Here is an 18,025-nt window from a genome sequence, read left to right as displayed (position 1 = left end):
GAGAGGTGCAATGACCAGAACTTGAGCGAGCTCCGAGGTCCTCCGCGGGAGCCAACAAGAAATGATGACTTCTTGGTTTGCGAGTTTGACGAAATACGTGCTGCCTATGAACAGGCTCGGGTAGCTCAGGAGAGCCTTCGTCTTAGAGCGGCGAATTCATGAGGCCACCGGGCGACAAGGAAATGTCGGGGTGGACAAGTTAACACTGCGAGCTCTCAATTCATGAAGGATCCATGTCTTATCTGAAAGAAAAGATTGTTGTTCGCTGAAGCTGCTACGTATTGCGTGCTAGTACCTCGGTGCATCCTCTCATGAGGCCGTATAGACAGACGAACGGAGTACCCTTATAATCTATCATTGCAAGCATACGTGGTCGCATGTGGCTAGATCCGTTACACGAGGGCCGTGCGAAGGTCTGTCGTAGTTGCAGTGATGATCAATACATTCTGTAGTTCATCCTCAACATCCTTTCGCTACGATGTATCCAAGTTTTTTGCCTATGACTCATGACGATAGTGAATCATTATTAATCTTCAAGATTTTACCAAGGGTACATCCTGCATCTTGGTAAATGATAATCCGTTTGAATAGTGAAATTGCTTCTGTTGCTGTTCGAACGAGGTCACAAACACAAACCAGGAGCCGAGGCAGATCACAATAGGATCATGTAATACAACGAATGCCATCAATGACGAGTCATGGTTTGTGACTTCGCAGCCAGTACACAATCATGAGGAGGCCGCATACAATCGTTCCTGTGACCATCATAAAAACGCTACGATGCTTCGGATGCCGGAGTCGCTCAGGAGCATTGAATAGGAGATCCAGATAGTTCTCTAGCATAATAAGACGGTCCTCGATCGTGAGCGTGACGTTGCCCAGTTCCTGAGGGAGCATTGCCAAGAATATATCGTCGTAACTGGGAGACTCACCACATTAACATTCGGCAATGCACACAGTGAAAGATTCGGATTCATCGCGTCGACTGGGCCGAAAACAGCCGATCCGTTCGGTAATAGGTGAGGCATTTTAAGAGGAATGTAACAATAGTTGATGAGAGGTGGAACGATGTCGAGCTCATAGTAGCTGCCCATGAAGTATCCAACCGGAATGAGGCCCATAGCCAGCGCCTGAGGTAAAATAGAAACAAATCCTTCACCACGCTGACCAACCTTTCTGAGCATATCTCTTGAATGGATGAACTGTTCGCGCATTTGTGGTATAAAAGACATATAGAGACGAAGGAACCTCACAACGGCACGTCGGTCAAAACCGTTGCCTCGAACGTCTAGTGGTTTGATGTAGTTCACATAGACAGGAATATGATCACGAAAAACTGGCTTGGTTGATCGTAGTGGGATCTGATGAACTTGATCTCAGATATGCAGGGTCGGTGAACATTCTTACTCCCATTTCAACCAACTGTCTGAGACCGTACTCAACCAGATCGTGACACATTCTGCTCATCCATATTCGCTCGCCTGAGTCGACCTTGATCACAGTAACAGGATCGAAGGTATCCCTTGGACGTGCCCAATCTTCCAAGAACCATCGCTTGAAGGTGTCAAATTGACCACCAGTCATGTTGCCAACCTGAGCGTAGCAATTGGCAATACAGTGACCGCTGAAAACTCACCAACGTCCGCGTGCTGTACTCTTTGGGCCAGAAATCTCGGAATCGCAATATGCCAAAATTACGCCATTCCAGACCAGGAATCATATCCCCTGTAGAAAAGACACAATAGGCGTGCGAGGTCTAGAGGAGAGCACTCGCCTGATAAAGCCATCCTAAGGGCTTTGATGAACGTCCAGCCAAATTCAAATTTGGTGAGGTTCCTCATGCTGTCCTCGTTGTAGTCGGGGGTTTCCCTCGTCACCAAGCTAGCCAGAGTGCGGACTGCTTGCATCACTTCGGGACCTGAGCCCGGTGCATGCAAGATCTTGCGAAGCTATGACAAGTACCAGTAGGGAAACCGTCATCGTCGAGATGTCCTTCGTACTTCTCGGTGGGTACCAGGAAGTGCGTTATGTTTGAATCAAACTTGGCATTATAATCTATAGTATACCTACCACACCTCACTCTCATTAGAATGCCTTATAGACCCTCACGTGTAATTGGTCCTCCTACATCTGAACTGAAGGCCACCATGGTAGATGTTCCATGGTGCCATCGATACGAACCATGCTGATGGAGAAATAACAGAATTGAATTATTCCCAGTGTGCAAGATGCGTTTATGGGAAGGGTTGTACTCACAAGCAATCTTGTATTCTCCAACATAGATATCTACGGTGTCGTCAGGCTCATACGCTGGCGATGGCTCGTACTCCAATATCTGCGGAGGGTTGACGCCGAGACTGGAGAGCTGGGCTGCACCTCTATGGTTCGCTCTTTGAGGAATTCATGTCGAATGGGATCTCTAGCGGCCATCGAAATCTCCAGAAGCGGCACGCAGACAGAGAGAACTCGAGTGAGAATCATTGCAGTGAATCAACCTTCAACAAGCCCTGGTCGCGAAAACAATACGCGGATGGTGCGCGCTCATGATCCTGGCTTGTATAGAGAAAGTATGTACGGGGAGTTTGAAAAACTTCGTGAACAGATCTACCCATGGGCAATCGTGAGGGATTGAAATCTCGAATAATAATCATTCATATCGAGGACATTCAAGTGAACAAGCGAGAGGTTCGAGTTGTGGGAGTCCCCTCACAGGAGTACGTCATGCAAGTATGCGGTGGTAACGAGAGTCGGTAATGCTGATTTGTTGTACTGCATGAGGCAACCTGATTATCGAGAACTACGATTACTGGGTGATTGAGCAACACCATGGATGAGAAATGTTAGAGGCATCAACAACGTCTGTTCAGGAGGTGGGCAGTGGTTAATAGGAGGCTTAGGAGTGTACCGGACACGCACGCAAATATCCAGCGGGAACGAGGTCTTCTCTCGCTGGCATTGAAGAACGCATCGATGTAATTCTCAAGCATGATGAGACGATCCTCAACTGTGAGAGTTACGTTGTGGAGCTCCTGAGATGAACTGAGTAACGGACCAGCAGCATTGGTATCAAGTGAAACTCGAAGGGTTCTCACCACCACTGTGGGAAAATATGCACATGGTCAACTACATGTGTTGATGACAATATGAAAATTCTGAGGGAGTTCGGGGAAATTCGCATCGCTTTATGTACACTTGTACCCGAATTCGTATGTAAGCTTCTACAACTAGCGAGGGAACTCCTACGCTCAGCTTAGGAAGGCGAACATATATACCAATACTGCTCACCACATCGCTGTTCTTCAACGCGCACAGTGAACGGTTGTTATTCATGGCATCAACTTGGCCAAAAACAACAGTGCCGTTCGCCAGTGTACGGGGCATACGCAATGGCACATAGCAGTAGTTCACGAGAGGAGACACGACCTCAGCCTCATAGTATTGCCCCATGAGGTAGCCCACTGGCACGAGGTCCATGGCAATAATCTATAGCAGAGAAACTTCACGCGCCACGAAATTCATCATATGAATACTTTTCTGAGCAGATCACGGGCATGAATGAACTGGTCTCTGAGCTTGGGTATGAATGAGAGGTAAACTCGCATGAAGCGCGCCACCGCTCTCCGGTTGAATGCGTTAGATCGAACATCTAGAGGCTTCAAAGAGCCGGGTTTTATATACACTGTGATGTGGTCTCTTAGCAGTGGTCTTTCCGGCCGTAGTGGGACCTAGACAACGATCATTTCGCTGAGGCTGATTACACTCTGTTGCTTGAAGAAAGAGGACAAACTCAAATTCTCAAGCATTGACCCGTGGGGGACATGATATTGTGCAAGTGTTAAAAGGCTTCCATTTGGAGGTGTGTTCACTTTCATCTCGGCCAACCTCTTGAAACCGTACTCGACCAGATCATGGCACATACGGCTCATCCAAATGCGACCCCCTGTATCGGCATTGATGATAGTGATAGGATCAAAGGTGTCTCTGGATCTAGCCCAGTCCTCAACGAACCAACGCTTCAGCTCGTCAAACTGCTCACCGGTCATGACGCCAACCTGAGGACTCTTGCATCAACCAGCAATTAGGGTGAAGACGACTTTGGTGCGGTTGGTGTACTCATCTGGCCAGAAATCTCTGAGTCTCAATATACCAAAGTTACGCCACTCAAGGCCGGGTATCATATCACCTGCGAAAGGAGTGGGTAGACGAGTTGGGCAATCTCATGCAATACGACTGCGATACTTATTCCGTAGTATTGTTCTGAATGACATATACGCTGTTCATTCATAATGCTGTGAGCGTATTACGAGTAGTCCGATGTGTTACGGTGTGTCATTGACGTATTGTGCATTGATTCTCGACATAGCTCACTACCCGATAGAGCCATTCTAAGAGCTTTGATAACACTCCAACCATATTCGAATTTCGTCATGTTCTTAATCTCGTTGTCCAAATCCTCGTGAGCACCACCAGCTAGAGTTCGGATTGCTTTAAGAACCTCTGAACCTAGGCATTCATGTGATCTGACCGGGTTTGCTTGATGCAATGTTCGAGGGACATGCCTGTTGGGAAGCCGTCCTCATCGGTATCGCCTTGGTATTGTTCTGTTGGCACGAGAAAGTGTGTAATATTGAAATCAAACTTGGCATTATAATCTATAGTATACCTACCACACCTCACTCTCATTAGAATGCCTTATAGACCCTCACGTGTAATTGGTCCTCCTACATCTGAACTGAAGGCCACCATGGTAGATGTTCCATGGTGCCATCGATACGAACCATGCTGATGGAGAGGATAGAGAAATAAGGAAGGGAAATCATCGCTTAGTGTCCTCACATGCTATTCGATATTCACCAAAGTATATCTCTATTTCATCATTAGCTTTGTATCCTGGTAGTGCTTGGTATTCTAATATCTGAGTTGTGGGGAATCGATGATTGGCTAGCTGCGAGTATCGACCTCAACGGTGCCGTTCCTAAGAAACTCGTGTCGGGCAGCAGTAGGATCAGTGACCGCTGCGAACACTACTATGACGGCAGACCATAGGACTATGATCGTTGACAATGAGATCATTGGAGCCGGGCCGAAGTTGAAACCGGTTACTGAGCTAGAAACAACTAATACATGCGAGATGTTGGTCGCCTAATATTGCGACGCGAAGTAGACTATGCGAATGAGAAACCGAATATTTTATATGTGTTTAACTCCAATCCGACATTGACACACACAGAGAATGTAACCGAAGTGTAACACTGGACATCGTACTCCAACGATCGTTCAGCTAACTCTCTCAGTAATAGGTATAGCATTGGGAAATGAGTCAAGAGCATTAGCAAGCACACATGACCCAAACAAGCTATCAATGCATTATGCACAGTAGAAGTGTTATTTCGATGATAACCGGATGCCCTAGGCACTGTGAGCTCAGACCACTGTAATGCCAACGAGGTTAATGTAACGCCACTGTTTAAGAATCACCACTACTCTAACAGACAGCATTCAAGGTGATTGACGTTTGAGACACTCAAAGGAGATCAATGAACTTCTGAAGGATAGAACCAACAGCTGGGACTCCCAGCCTGGGAGCTATAACGACTAGGGCGAGCGCTAAAGTGTTTATTTTAGCGCACGCCCTAATGTCTTTGCTGCTCACTTTGGTTGTCTCCAATTCATAGGCTGCTGCAACAGTAGAATGGAAGAAGTGAACAGAGCTCTAGTGGCGCTACGGGATGCTGTCGCATTACAGTGGCAGAGGAGAGCCGAGAAGCCTTTCAATGAGTCCTACGTCATGGTGAGCTTCAATACGGTGTATGTCACTTTCAGTGTGGAGAAATATGCACATGGTCAACAACATATGTTGGTGACAGTATGAAAATTTTGGGAAATTCTGGTTGGTTTCTGTCTACCTATTTGTATATAAACGTGTATAATTAGCGAGGAAACTTCTAGGGTCAGGTGAGGAAAGCGAACATATATCACAACACTGCTCGTTTTTAAGCCATCCGTGATAGAACTGTATCGGAATATATTTGCTCTCATTAGCTCAGGAGTTTCCTCATTGCATCACGGAGTTCTATGCATGAATTGGGGTAAAAGTGTGCAAAAAAACGGCGAGGAAAATCTACGAATTTCATCAGAATTGTCATCAGTATGCGTTAGTGACCACGTGCATGTCTACTGCTTCACACTAGATCAAAACAGAAGTCTTCAAATTGGATTTTATGAGAAAGTTAACTATCATCGCACATGGGTGTAATTTTTTTCAGATAGAGGAACTCAGTTTTCCCACAACGGCTTCTAATGAGGTTTCCTCCAAACGTTTACAGTATGCCGAAGGCTCCTATACGTGTGAGTACAGCAGTGCTGTCGTTCGCTGCAGTCTTGCTTCTTGTAGTTGAACACACGTCGTCCTCATTTTCCGGCCTTGCAATTTTTCGAGTGACCGCGAGAGTCCCTACGAGTATTGAACCCGTTTTCTTCTACATGTCAATGGAAACTCGCTCACTGGACACCAGCCGTACAAGGCAAATGAACCTGTGAGTTGGCGCTCGTTGAAGTGGAATATTGTAACGCCTTCCTCAGATGCCAGATTTTGCAGCTGGCTCAGGAGCATAAGACACCTTTCGTTAACGTGGTTATGGGATCTAATACCAACGCATCGCAGCGTTCTCGCAAGAATAGTGGGATTATTGGTAAGTAAAGCGAAGTATGACGATGACATAATGCAGGTTTAATTTTGTAGCGGATCGCCCATGGTAGTTCGATCATTAGAATTTTATTACGGCGGTTTTGAATGTGTTATAAAAATCATGCTCTGGCAGCACACAGATTACGAAACGAGTCTCTCGCTGAACTTGAGTAGAAATATTATTATTGTCTCCTCTGTGTGCCCGACTCACCTCGAGGCGGCTCCCACGATCTCACGTGCATAACTCAGCTCCCTTCCTGGCGGCGGCCTCGAACGCAGCAAAGTGTCTACCCACGATATCGCTCATAAGCGGTACAGGTGCCAGAGGGTCTAATGCTCTCCTGTGTGGGGCGTTGAGACGGGTAAGTTACTACTCGAGTGATGGTGAAATTGATGATAATAAATTTGCAGGTTGTTTTGGTGGATGTCCCGGACTGCGCCTACTCTGTTGAGTCCCTATCAAGCATCGCTGAAGGAGGTAATAGAGCTCTACTCGTGATGTGAAAAACACTAGCGAAAAACGCGCATGTGTTTTTGTAATTTTTCCGGGTCAATTCACATTATATCGCGTTTTTCACATGGAGTATTACACCACTTCGCGTAGATCGGGTGAACCTCCAATGTACATATGCGATTCTATTTTATCCAGGCGCATGTAAAAGTCTAGATGCAGCTCACCTCTCGGGCGCTGGTGATGTATATTGGAGAGTTAAAGCAGAACAGGAAGGATTTGAACGAATTCTTGGATACTTGGAGTTGGTCATCACTTCAACAACTGCGGGGATGCGACAAGAGGCTCTTGAGAATATCGATCCTATTGAACGGGAAATCAAATATGTTGTAAGTGGAAAAGTTATGGGAAACTTTTCAAATTTATCATGTCGTTTATGGGACTGTGAAATGCATGCGTTGTAGCTCATATGAATTTCTGACTTAACCCGTGCTCAGTATAGTAGCAATGACGACAGGGCCTCGCATGGGGCATTTTCGGAAATTTAAAATGAGTAGAGTTGCCTGATAACCATCTTGTTCCAGCCTGGTATGAATCACGATCCCCGATGGCTCTGTGCTGGCCGGCCGACTCTGCATGGTCTTGAACCGGGTATTCTGGACGTGGGCACATTCACTGAGTTCAGAGCAGGATTCGCCAAGGCTGCTGTGGTTGGTAGAGGCCGTTTAGGAGGTAGGTATTGTGTCTTCGTAACAGAGAACTGACGTTTTAATGTTACCAAATGAGTAAGTGTAGAAAGACCTTCATGGTGCTATAATGGTGTTAAATGAGTTCTCATTTAGCGATATATATTTGAAGTTGTTCATGTGATGGAATCTTGCTAGGTATCCCAGTTGGCGTAGTCTTGTCCGAGAACAGGACCACTACCAAACATCTAGATGAGGAAGGGAAACCAATCGATGTATTATTATCATCAAGTCGTTATTGAGCTATTTCAACTCTTCTACCTCTCAGTGCGAGTTCCCACCCAATTCAGTGTCGGAGGCAGGCCAGGTGTGGTTCCCTGATTCGGCGAGGAAGACTTATGAGGCTCTCAGGTGAACTCGTAGGATATCGATATTGCACAGTAACGAAATCACAGTGGAGCTAGTGGTGGCCGCCACACAATATAATGAAGTTTCATCCGTTCACATTCTACTCTGCACTTGAGCAGTGAATAACGCGTTAAACTCGTGGTCCGTTTTCCATGTGATATGTAAAACAAGTGGAACTTCGATAAACAGTATTGTATTTTCTGTGGAAGTCGATCGAATTGTCTTGTTCCCTCAGAGACTTTGCTCAAGAGGGATTGAAGGCAATTCTTATCGTGGCTAATTGGAGAGGTTTCTCAGGCGGTATGCGGGATATGTAGGATTAGTATCAGCAGTGTGATGTGGGGTTATTGTTTTACTGTGTAGGTACAAGGAGATACTGAAAGAGGGATCGCGTATTGTCGATGCTTTGGTGGCCTGTGAAGCTCATGATGTTAGCGTGCTTACTTATATTCCACCATTTGGAGAACTCAGAGGAGGCTCTTGGGTCGTCATTGACAAGCAGATCGCTCCTAATAATATTGTGGTAGTAATGGTGTAATCGTTATGCGGTCGGGTCGGATTATTTGATGAAGTTGGCCCGGGTTCTAATCTGAGTGCGAACATTTTCCCAGGTTTTCGCCGACCCTACGTCTAAGATGAACATCATTGAACCGGCGGGGTTTTGTAAAGTTAAATTCCGAGATAACCGCGAGGTCACTCAGACGATAAAACGACTGGACGAGCAAATCATTGAGTGGCAAAGACAGGTAGTTGTTGATCACATATACAACAATCTTTATGGAGAAAGGGATTAATGTTGCTACGAACAAACGGTTTATCATGTTTCGTCAGTTCTTGGTGGTCATCATCGTCCTAGCCTGAAACTCTTCGGTGAGAATATACAGTTATGTGAATCAACTGCCCTGGGTTTCAAACTACAGCGGCACACTTTTCTTTGCGATTTACTTGTGAAAATCCCAAATAAGGCCACGTGTTATGATTTGTCTATCAAACTCACTGTGGTGTAGATGTTATTACTGTTGTTGCTATGGTGATGGTGACTGCTTTAGATTGATGAATCAGAATCAGCGGATGAGAAGCTTTCCCTGCAGTCATTGATAGTAAAACGTGTCGATGAGCTCATGCCCGATTACAAGAGGGTACGTCGTTAAGAGTAGCGTCATCATAGTTAAGATACCAAGTTTAGGTGGCATTGAAGTTTGCAGAGCTGCAAGATACGCCATATAGAGCTGTTAAGAAGGGCGTTATCCAGGATGTGTTGCCTTTCACTGAGACGAGGATGAGGATCTATTGGTCATTCCAACGGCGGATGGCTGTTTATGCCCTCAGGAGGAGGTAAGACTGTTGTTGCAGTGAATACAGCAAGTTTGGGCTCATCGTGATGATGATGATGTCAGTAGGGACTGTTGCCTTGGGGAATAGTGAGAGTGTTGGTTCTGTCGCATGGTTCAGTAGCTTGTTTCCGCGCAAGAATTATCTCGGCTTTACCTTGAATCTCGTCTATTGTTTGAGTAAAGGAAACTGTGGAGCGTATACCTAAGTCGTATGATTTCAAGCCTGGCTTCATCCATAGCCCTTCATTGTGAAGGGCATAGATAAGGGGTGGTGTAGTATCGATCAGCAATTAGAATATACACAGTACAACCGTGGAGATAGTGCATATCGAACTCTGACGTTCGGACGTCGATCGTTGTATGTGTATTAGATATGTAACCTTATCGCCGTCAACTGCACTTTCTGAGGCGGAGCGATGCATTATGGCCTGGGCCAAAGACGATGGTGTTGATATCGATGATGATATGAAAGTAGCTCAATGGGCACAACAATACGGCCAGGAGTCCCATAAGGTTAGTAGTCGACTTGACAGGAGTTGTAATAAAAGCAGAAAATTGGAAAATGGATTTCAGGTGGCGGCCTTTTCCCATCGTTTCGCTGTGGTTCGCCGTACTCATATCCAGTCTCGTGTACTTGAGCTAGCGTCTAACAGCAGTACTGCTCGTTCAACCGTAGCTGCACTGGCGGCCCTTCAAAGCAGTTGTGGAGTGCCACGAAGACTGTCGGTTGCTGTTCAAGGAAATACCACTAAACGTAAGTGCGCTTCGATTTACGGTTTGCATCTATTGGTTGCGTTCAGCCCGCTCTGTGTCGGTTGACGCTTTCTCTGTGTCTACTGGGCCTAGCACTAACGGATCGCCCACCCCCTTCTCCCCTGGACCTGAGATACTCACACGCAGGCGACGCTGCGTCTCGAGCACTGGAGCTAGGTATGTGTTGTTGTGAACAGCAGCAGGAGCATTGTGTCAATTCCTATGTTAGTCAATAGTTGATCTCTATTGTTCGAGTTTCATATTGTGCGCATCGTGAGGTCGATTCGGCGTCACTACTGTTTCTAATTATGTTTATGCGTACACATTTTCAACTGAGCATTAACGAGGATCAATGCTCAGTTGAAGATGTAGTGACGCCGAATTGGCGAAGAATAGAGATGAACTATCCACCAACACTATGATGACTATATTGTATTGGAATCTTCCTGATGATAGCATACTGTATGTCGTAAAATCCCCGGGGCTTCCGTCGGCAATCTTACGTAACATTTAGAGGAGAGCTCGTGTCGCGAATGAATCAGCCAGGAAGAGAAAACTCCTTCTAACGCTAAGGTCGACTTAGTACGACCGAGTTATTTCCCCCACGAGTATAGCTGCGGATACAGGCGATATATAAGCTCTGATGAATTTACGACTTACCATTCCAATACGTGATAGAGTCGGTCGTTGAGCAACGCCCCGTGGTTTGTAGTCTCCTCAATCCTATGATGGTAGGGTTTGCTGTTTCAGGAAATCGCGTTAAGATACCCCTTCAACCGAGGATGATATTCGAAGCTGTTCACGCTTACCAGTTTACACTCCTCATCAGACTTCTCCCTCGGTGGTCCTCATGCTCTGAGTTTATAGTTTATACTTATGATTCCATTTTAATGGTATTGTTCACTCATATCCAGCATTAGGTCAGTTCTCATAAGAGCTGAGGTCCCAATGGTAAGGTGAACTTGTCCATATTGTTGTCCACTCGGCAGTATCTGTTTTCGGCTAAGTGCTCAAGTTGATTGCTGATTCAGTCTCATGGGACCGCTCAAAACACTCAACACAATACGCTCGGAATTGGACTTTATTCATTCATCTTCAGTAGATGGAAAAAATCGGCTTGCGTGCGATTTTTCCCTCTTCACAATTTTCCCCCTATTCCTATTACCAGACCATTTTGAAGTCTGGTGTGGGACGTTGGATGGTGGTAGTTATGAAGTGAGCACAATTCCCCTTGGAGTGGTATGTGGAGAACTTCTATTGTCAGTATTAAGCCGCCGATGGTCCTTTTAGTCGTCCTCTTATAATAACTCTTGTGCGGCACTGTAGCGAGAAACTCAGGTCTCTGAGCCTTACGTGAGTGATAGGAAGTGACGATGCATTCAGCATGCCGATTGACGCAGCACTCCAACGTTTTGCACGACTATAATGTTGACTTTAGTATTGGATGTTACAGTTCAGCTAGGTTCTTATGCAATGTCTGAGGGGAAATCACATAAAGAGGTAGCCGACGTACTAAGGAGTTCACTAGTTTACGACTCAAATTAACGATTAGTGAAATTATGAAAATCTATTCATGACAGTTCTTGCAGGATCATAAATTAGCATCAGGCTAGGCCAAGGATTCATAATTGCGCAGAACTGCACAGAGTCTTCAGCTTATTGGTGCGCTTGATTTTACAACACTCTGTGAAGTCTACAACACACTGGTTTTAGTGGCGAGAGTCGGTCACGCAGGTTGAGATCGGTAGCATGCAGGCCCCTGTGGTAGAAAGTAGTCTCCTCCTGGAATTGAACGCGAGACTGGAGGATGGCCAGGTGGCGCTCCTCGATCAAGTAAGATACACCTACACGTTGAGTAGGGTACTCGAATATGATTCGTTTCACCAACTATCATACTCACTGTCCTGTCTATGGGATGTCAAGAGCTTGTTCATGTTCACTTCGTTGCAACAGCGACTGTGGAAGTCCTTAGCCGTCTGGCATCCGCTCGGTTGGAAATTCCAACCTATTCCAACTTGGAATATGTTATCGATTTCCTCAACTGAGCTGAGGAGTTTCCTCACCGATACCGATCCTGGTCGAGTGTACAGAAACTAATGAGAATTCCTTCAGCATTTCCATATTATCACCAACACACATAGTTGACCATGTGCACATTTTCGCGGTGGTCTGAAAAAGTGCCAGCTGTCCTTCGAGTGGAATTGCAGATATCTATGCAAAGTTCGTGGATAGCGGAGCTCAGGGAGAAGATAGCTGATCAGGAGAAGCAGCTCAGCAGGATGGGTGTAAACGTCGGGTCACCAGTGTTGTTGTTGTTGTTGTTGCTGTTGTTGTTGTCGAATACTCTAGCGCCGTCTTGAACGAAGGACGGCTTAGCATTCAAATGAATAATGGTTGAGTACCTAGGCCCTACAGCGTTCTGTGGAGACTATGGATCGAAAGAACGCCAATGCACTCAAGAAATGCAATAGAATGCACGAGGTGCGGTATAGAGAACTTGAGATGAAGGCACGCGAGGCTGAGGAGTTACGAGTATCTCTACGACGAATGGAAGTAAAAGATGACACGTGGTGTATTGAGGCGATCACCAGTGACAGGTGAAACTGAGTGATGTTAGACAGGGGGAGGCTGTCCATGCTGATAGGATTAGAGCTGCTGAGGAAAGGGCTGCACGATCTGAGAAATACATAAGGGCAATGGTGAGAGGTCCCAGGTTCGAACCCCAGTAACGCTGTTTTTTCTTCTGACGGCGGTTGTTGAATTGAATTTATTAGAATGCTTCCCTCCAGACCCAGTCCTTGAGAGAAAGAGATGAGAAAGTTCGTCAGCAGTCATTGGAACTGCAGCACCTCCGAAATGAAATGCGCGAACGAGATATTATATTGAACTTGGAAAAAGAAGACGACGAAAAAGCGGGCGCTGAAATCAAAGTGAGGGAGTATATGTGATAGCATGGTGACGATGTGGAATCTGAGAAGGAGTCATTTCCCTTCTGGAACTCGACACTTTCACCAATGGGGTCGCTCAGAATAATAGGGGAGCCCTTTCTCCAGCATTAGTCTGTATGCAAACCTGACAGGTTTGCACAGTGTGTTTGCATAGTGTTGACCGGAAGGTACAGTCTGCTGCTGCTGTTGAGGTTGATCAGAGAGAAGGGCTAGCCTCGGTCCGTAAGGAGGTCCTATTGAAGGCCTTGGAGTCTCGTGATGCAATCATAAAGGGTCTCAATGAGCGGCTGAGCTACATGTAGCTGCTCTCGAGTGTAAACCTCATTCAGTGGGTTGGCAGGATCGACCGTGAGAGGACCATCAATATGGAGCGCATTGGAGAGGCTCGCGAGAAGAAGCGGTCCTCGGCAGAGCTCGAGGACTGTAAAGCTGAACTTGGGAAAGCCTACGTGGAAATCGAGCGACTACGGAGAAAGCTCCCGACTGAGGGGAACGAATCTGAGGTCAGCGCCAAGTTTCCTCAGCTTAGGAGGCATGAGTTTAGTACTTGTTGCACGACTACCATCATAATGTACTGATAGCACTCCTAAGCTGATGATAAAACTTTACGACTTGGGTTAGACGTGGATCAGAAGCCACAAAAATGTTCCGCGAGTTGCTCATTGTCATCAATCCGCGTTGTTGACTTTGTGTGTATCTTGCCACATCACCATCATGTTGTTCTCTTTAGGAAGCTACTCGCTATGCCTTGCGGTTGGCAGATCGTCGGTCAAAGCGTGTATCGGCATTAAGGGAGAGAGTGAGTCCACCGTGGAACAACAGTCGGCCTGGTTCGGGTGTTCCGACTTCACCTAGGCATGTACCAACATTGAAACACTGATCATTTCCCTTATTGCGGGTCTACTTGTGTTCTCTAATTTCAGTCTCAACTGTGTATTATCACCTATAGCGTTGCATGGCAGCAAGTGAGGGGTGCTTGCAGTGTTGGAAAATGTATGCACTCAGTCGTGTGTTAGTGACATCATGAAAATTGTGAGAAATTTTGAAAAATCATTGTTGGTTCTTGTACACTCATATCTGAATTTGTTGTATTATTGAGGAAACTCCTGAGCTACGTTGAAGAAAGCGATCATATTCTCCAGCACTGGATGCTCGTGAGTACCTCGTCCCCCTGCAGTTTTTCATTGGTCTCGCCATGGGGCCTGTTGAGGACAGCACGGCAACTCCCCGATGTGGTGGTGACACGTTTACAATACGATCTCGTTCGACTAGCAGCAATACGAGCGGGGTTAGCTTTAGTCCTGTCATCAACACCAAGTACTTCTCACCACAAGATGCTCCTTCTCGAGTTGGCCACAATCGGCAAGGGCGACAGCGATTGGTGACACCGAGGCCTCAACTAAACCAAAGGATATCTCCTGGGAGTAGCCAGGGCTTCGTACCACAGCCAGACGCCAGATTCAGAGCTCGTCTTGCACGATTCTTCCAGGCCTTAGAGTCGACAATTGTGTCGCTGTGAAGCACCAACACATCGTGTAAAAGCTAATTAACTCCTATCATGTTTATGTTGGAGCTAAACTATTGCTCCCCTTGTTTGGCTGCTCTCCTGTAGTCGCGTAGACGATCCACAGTATACACATCACGGATGGTGGCTACAGTTATTATCGAAATCGGCCGCCGCACTGTACATGCAGTAACCTAATTAACTCCTCGAGCTAGCTCCATTACTTCGTTGAGTATGTGACTACGCGACAGTGTGTATGATGCACTCTCACATTGACATCGTATCTGTGCTTACACTCTGCTGCTTGTGTTGTCTCTTCAGTCGTATCAGTCGAGGGATGTATGCAGATTTGCGCATCTGTACTACTATAGTTACTATAGTAATAAATGGAAAATGAAGGTAACTAGCATTATAGCACAATCCGCTGAACGTTTTCCTGCGAGTAAACCTTACTGATGCACTCCCATTAAAGGAGAATCTCCAGCAATGCTAAAAAGAAGCGTCCGTAGATAAGACTCAAATTGTGCCTCCACAAATCGCTTCGCTCCGCTCATGCGTGTGGAGGGGAAGAGGGAGTGCCGTAATCTATCACTGTTAACTGCTCCGCCTCAATGTACGATGAGCACTGATCAATGCAGGGAAATATGCAGATGGTCAACTGCGTATGATAATGCTGAGGAAGTTCTTGTTGTTCTTACACATGTATGTCTGTACACTTCCATCCGAATTCTTATATTTGAAGAAACTCCCGAGCACGGCTGGGAAAATCGCACATATTCCAACACCACCCGCGCCACTAATCATGATTTACGTAGGGCATTTTCCGTTAGACTTGAATCCTCGAAATGCTGAACCTCTTATATTAGTACACGATACGAGCGAATCATCCAAGAAACGAGAAAAGAACGGTAAGGGATAAAATAAGTTCACTTTTCAGCGTTCTAGCGCGGAATAGGGTCGCTTTAGCGGCACTCATTGGCATCTTAGCGGTGGGCTGTGTCGAACTGTTGTCGTCATTGTCAGCTTTGACGGTTATGACAGTAGACTAGTATTACTAGTAGGACTGTTGGTTGGAAAAGACGCTAGTTTGTGAAGAGCCCAGCATACGGCTGTCACCCTTCACGTGGCGACGTGACGTTGAGTAGTGAGTGGCTCGCGTCACGCCGTAGGGAGGGGGCGTAGGGAATGCTAGCAGCACGAGGCTATGAACTAGTCGACGCCCTATTAGTAATCTCATATACTATGTTAGCTTGTGTTAGTCCATTAGCATACATATGTGAATCCCTGTGTCGTGGTGTTTTTCCGATCTACTATTTGTCCTTCTATAGCAGGGAACGATACTGCTATCAACTTGTCGTACGGGATCCTACAGTTGTAATGATGAAGTCGCCCAACCTATTCTGAATGATAACTACACTTAGTTTTGCTGGAGACGCTTTTGTTATGGTATACTTTCTATTTGCTATACCTCAGCTCTTGCGTTTGATGCTTACTTATACTCACTTAACTCCATTGTCTCGGTGATTACTATCAATGGGTAGTTGTTATTATTAATCACCCCAATGACAGAATTCGAATCTGCAACCCTATCAGCTGAGGAAAAGATCGCCGAAAAAGGTAAAGTTTGGTCGGTCACTCGTCTCGTATCGTCATCTCCTTTAGGTTTGCCAGTCGATGAGGTCTATACCCCCTCGCGTGAGGTCATGCGAGGTTGTTATGTTTACTCTGATAAGATGTACAATGACATGTATCAGAGAAGCCTGAATGACCCAGACGCTTTCTGGACTGAAATGAGTCGTAGTATTGATTGGATGAGGTAGGTAGCGACTAATCGTCACGTATACGATCATTCCTATTACCTATGTCGTCGAAGAGTAGCCTATGCTCGATTTCACATTTCAAATTTTGAGCGAATCGCACGCATAGCCCAGCACAGTGTAGTATGTAAGTACTCCATACCATCTTTTGACGTACATATCCTTGCACTGTGCTTGTCTAACTGATTCTAATTTTACACAGCCAATTCTATTCCTATAAAACTATAGTGTAAAAGTGGTAGAGACGGTTATCAAGTCGGCGAATGATTGTTCTCCTTCAGACCTTTTGATACAGTTCACTACGAGGACTTCAAAACCGGTGACGTGCGCTGGTTCCTAAATGGGAAGCTCAATGCCACTGTGAACTGTGTTGATAGATGGGCGGCTACTTATCCGTCTCGAGCGGCAATATTATGGGAAGGCGATGAGCCCGGCACTGACAGGGTCATCACATATAAACAGCTCCTAGACAATGTAGCTTGATAACACTACTCTGATGATGATGAGGTCTCTCTTGCAGGTCTGCCGAATGTCTAATATGTTACTCAGTTTGGGTGTTAAAAAGGGCGACAGAGTTACCATTTACATGCCTATGATACCAGAACTACCTATGATGATGTTAGCTTGTGCCCGCATTGGTACGTTTTACTATGCAGGAGTTTACGGGGTGAAAGTTACATAATGTTGTGAGTTAATTTCACTCACTACATTATGCAATTTTTTACGCGACTTCAGGTTGAAGTTTTCGAAAAAAGGAAGAATTTTCCCAAATTTCTTTTGAGTTTCATCTTGATATTTCCCCGTGGTGTTATAGCATGTGTTATAACTGTTGAGATCTACTTGTTACTTTTGTAGGTGCTTTGCACAGTGTGGTTTTCGCTGGGTTTTCTGCTCCAAGCCTGAGGGACAGAATCAACGATGCCCAAAGTGCTGTGGTCGTATGTGCTGATATCGGTGTTAGAGGAGGCAAGAAGATTCTGATAAAAGACATCTGTGATGAAGCGGTGCAGGAAGTTCGCCCTGGGTTGGTACAGAGCGTTGTAGTTTTCAAGCATTATAGCAAACCTGGCATGGAAGGGAAATGGGTAATAACGATGATGGGAGGTGGTCAACCTGGTCGGAGAATTAGTGACACTCTGGAATTAGTCAGTGATGTTTTCTTTTCATTTTCGGTTGCGTGTATTTGTAGTGCTTTTCATGTTAGGACCCGTCAAGAGATGTTGATGGTTTCGAGTTGATGGCAGCTCAGAGACCTTATTGTCCACCTGTTGAGATGGATTCGGAAGACCTGTTATTCATGTTGTGAGTTACCCAAGGTCCCCGGTTCGAATCTCAGTGAGAGCACTTTTTAGATACACCTCGGGGTCTACTGGCACTCCTAAAGGGATTGCCCATAGCATTGGTGGATATCTCGTCTACACGACTATTACTACCAA

General features: G+C 45.8%; 4 protein-coding genes across 4 annotated transcripts in view; 3 read left to right on the top strand and 1 right to left on the bottom strand.

Moving 5' to 3' along the window:
* Positions 1-696: 696 nt before the first annotated feature.
* Positions 697-4,768, bottom strand: Pmar_PMAR001808 (hypothetical protein; the record flags this gene model as incomplete). The annotated part of the gene is made up of 10 exons (XM_002771201.1): positions 697-885; positions 933-1,130; positions 1,254-1,361; positions 1,408-1,593; positions 1,637-1,725; positions 1,963-2,066; positions 3,883-4,052; positions 4,095-4,183; positions 4,372-4,503; positions 4,726-4,768. 10 exons carry the CDS (start codon positions 4,766-4,768, stop codon positions 697-699), a joined length of 1,308 nt encoding a protein of 435 aa, XP_002771247.1.
* A 903-nt stretch (positions 4,769-5,671) lies between these two features.
* Pmar_PMAR001807 (acetyl-CoA carboxylase 2, putative) lies at positions 5,672-11,164 on the top strand. Its single transcript, XM_002771200.1, has 19 exons — positions 5,672-5,791; positions 6,267-6,348; positions 6,395-6,536; positions 6,583-6,692; positions 6,938-7,050; positions 7,100-7,166; positions 7,338-7,528; positions 7,724-7,871; positions 8,024-8,100; positions 8,160-8,236; positions 8,469-8,546; positions 8,597-8,756; positions 8,845-8,979; positions 9,283-9,372; positions 9,420-9,568; positions 9,939-10,080; positions 10,141-10,321; positions 10,368-10,497; positions 11,071-11,164. Exons 1-19 carry the CDS (start codon positions 5,693-5,695, stop codon positions 11,081-11,083), a joined length of 2,184 nt encoding a protein of 727 aa, XP_002771246.1. The 5' UTR covers positions 5,672-5,692; the 3' UTR covers positions 11,084-11,164.
* Positions 11,165-12,750: 1,586 nt separating this feature from the next.
* Pmar_PMAR001806 (hypothetical protein) lies at positions 12,751-13,570 on the top strand (the record flags this gene model as incomplete). Its single annotated transcript, XM_002771199.1, has 4 exons — positions 12,751-12,873; positions 12,918-13,019; positions 13,095-13,250; positions 13,436-13,570. The coding sequence occupies 4 exons, from the start codon at positions 12,751-12,753 to the stop codon at positions 13,568-13,570; spliced, it is 516 nt and encodes a 171-aa protein (XP_002771245.1).
* A 2,764-nt stretch (positions 13,571-16,334) lies between these two features.
* Positions 16,335-18,025, top strand: part of Pmar_PMAR001805 (acetyl-coenzyme A synthetase, putative) — a gene marked incomplete at its 5' end in the record, with an annotated part of 3,650 nt that continues 1,959 nt past the window's right edge. The window contains 6 exons of the mRNA XM_002771198.1: positions 16,335-16,389; positions 16,435-16,588; positions 16,871-17,063; positions 17,110-17,227; positions 17,445-17,674; positions 17,794-17,891. Coding sequence (XP_002771244.1) covers positions 16,335-16,389; positions 16,435-16,588; positions 16,871-17,063; positions 17,110-17,227; positions 17,445-17,674; positions 17,794-17,891 — 848 coding nt within the window. The remainder of the gene's footprint in view (positions 16,390-16,434; positions 16,589-16,870; positions 17,064-17,109; positions 17,228-17,444; positions 17,675-17,793; positions 17,892-18,025) is intronic.

The sequence above is a fragment of the Perkinsus marinus genome, assembly GCF_000006405.1.
Source record: "Perkinsus marinus ATCC 50983 genomic scaffold scf_1104296963318, whole genome shotgun sequence".
In the NCBI taxonomy this organism is placed as follows: domain Eukaryota; phylum Perkinsozoa; order Perkinsida; family Perkinsidae; genus Perkinsus; species Perkinsus marinus.
The sequence above is the reverse complement of the archived record's forward strand: the minus strand, read 5'-3'. Positions and strand labels throughout refer to the sequence as shown.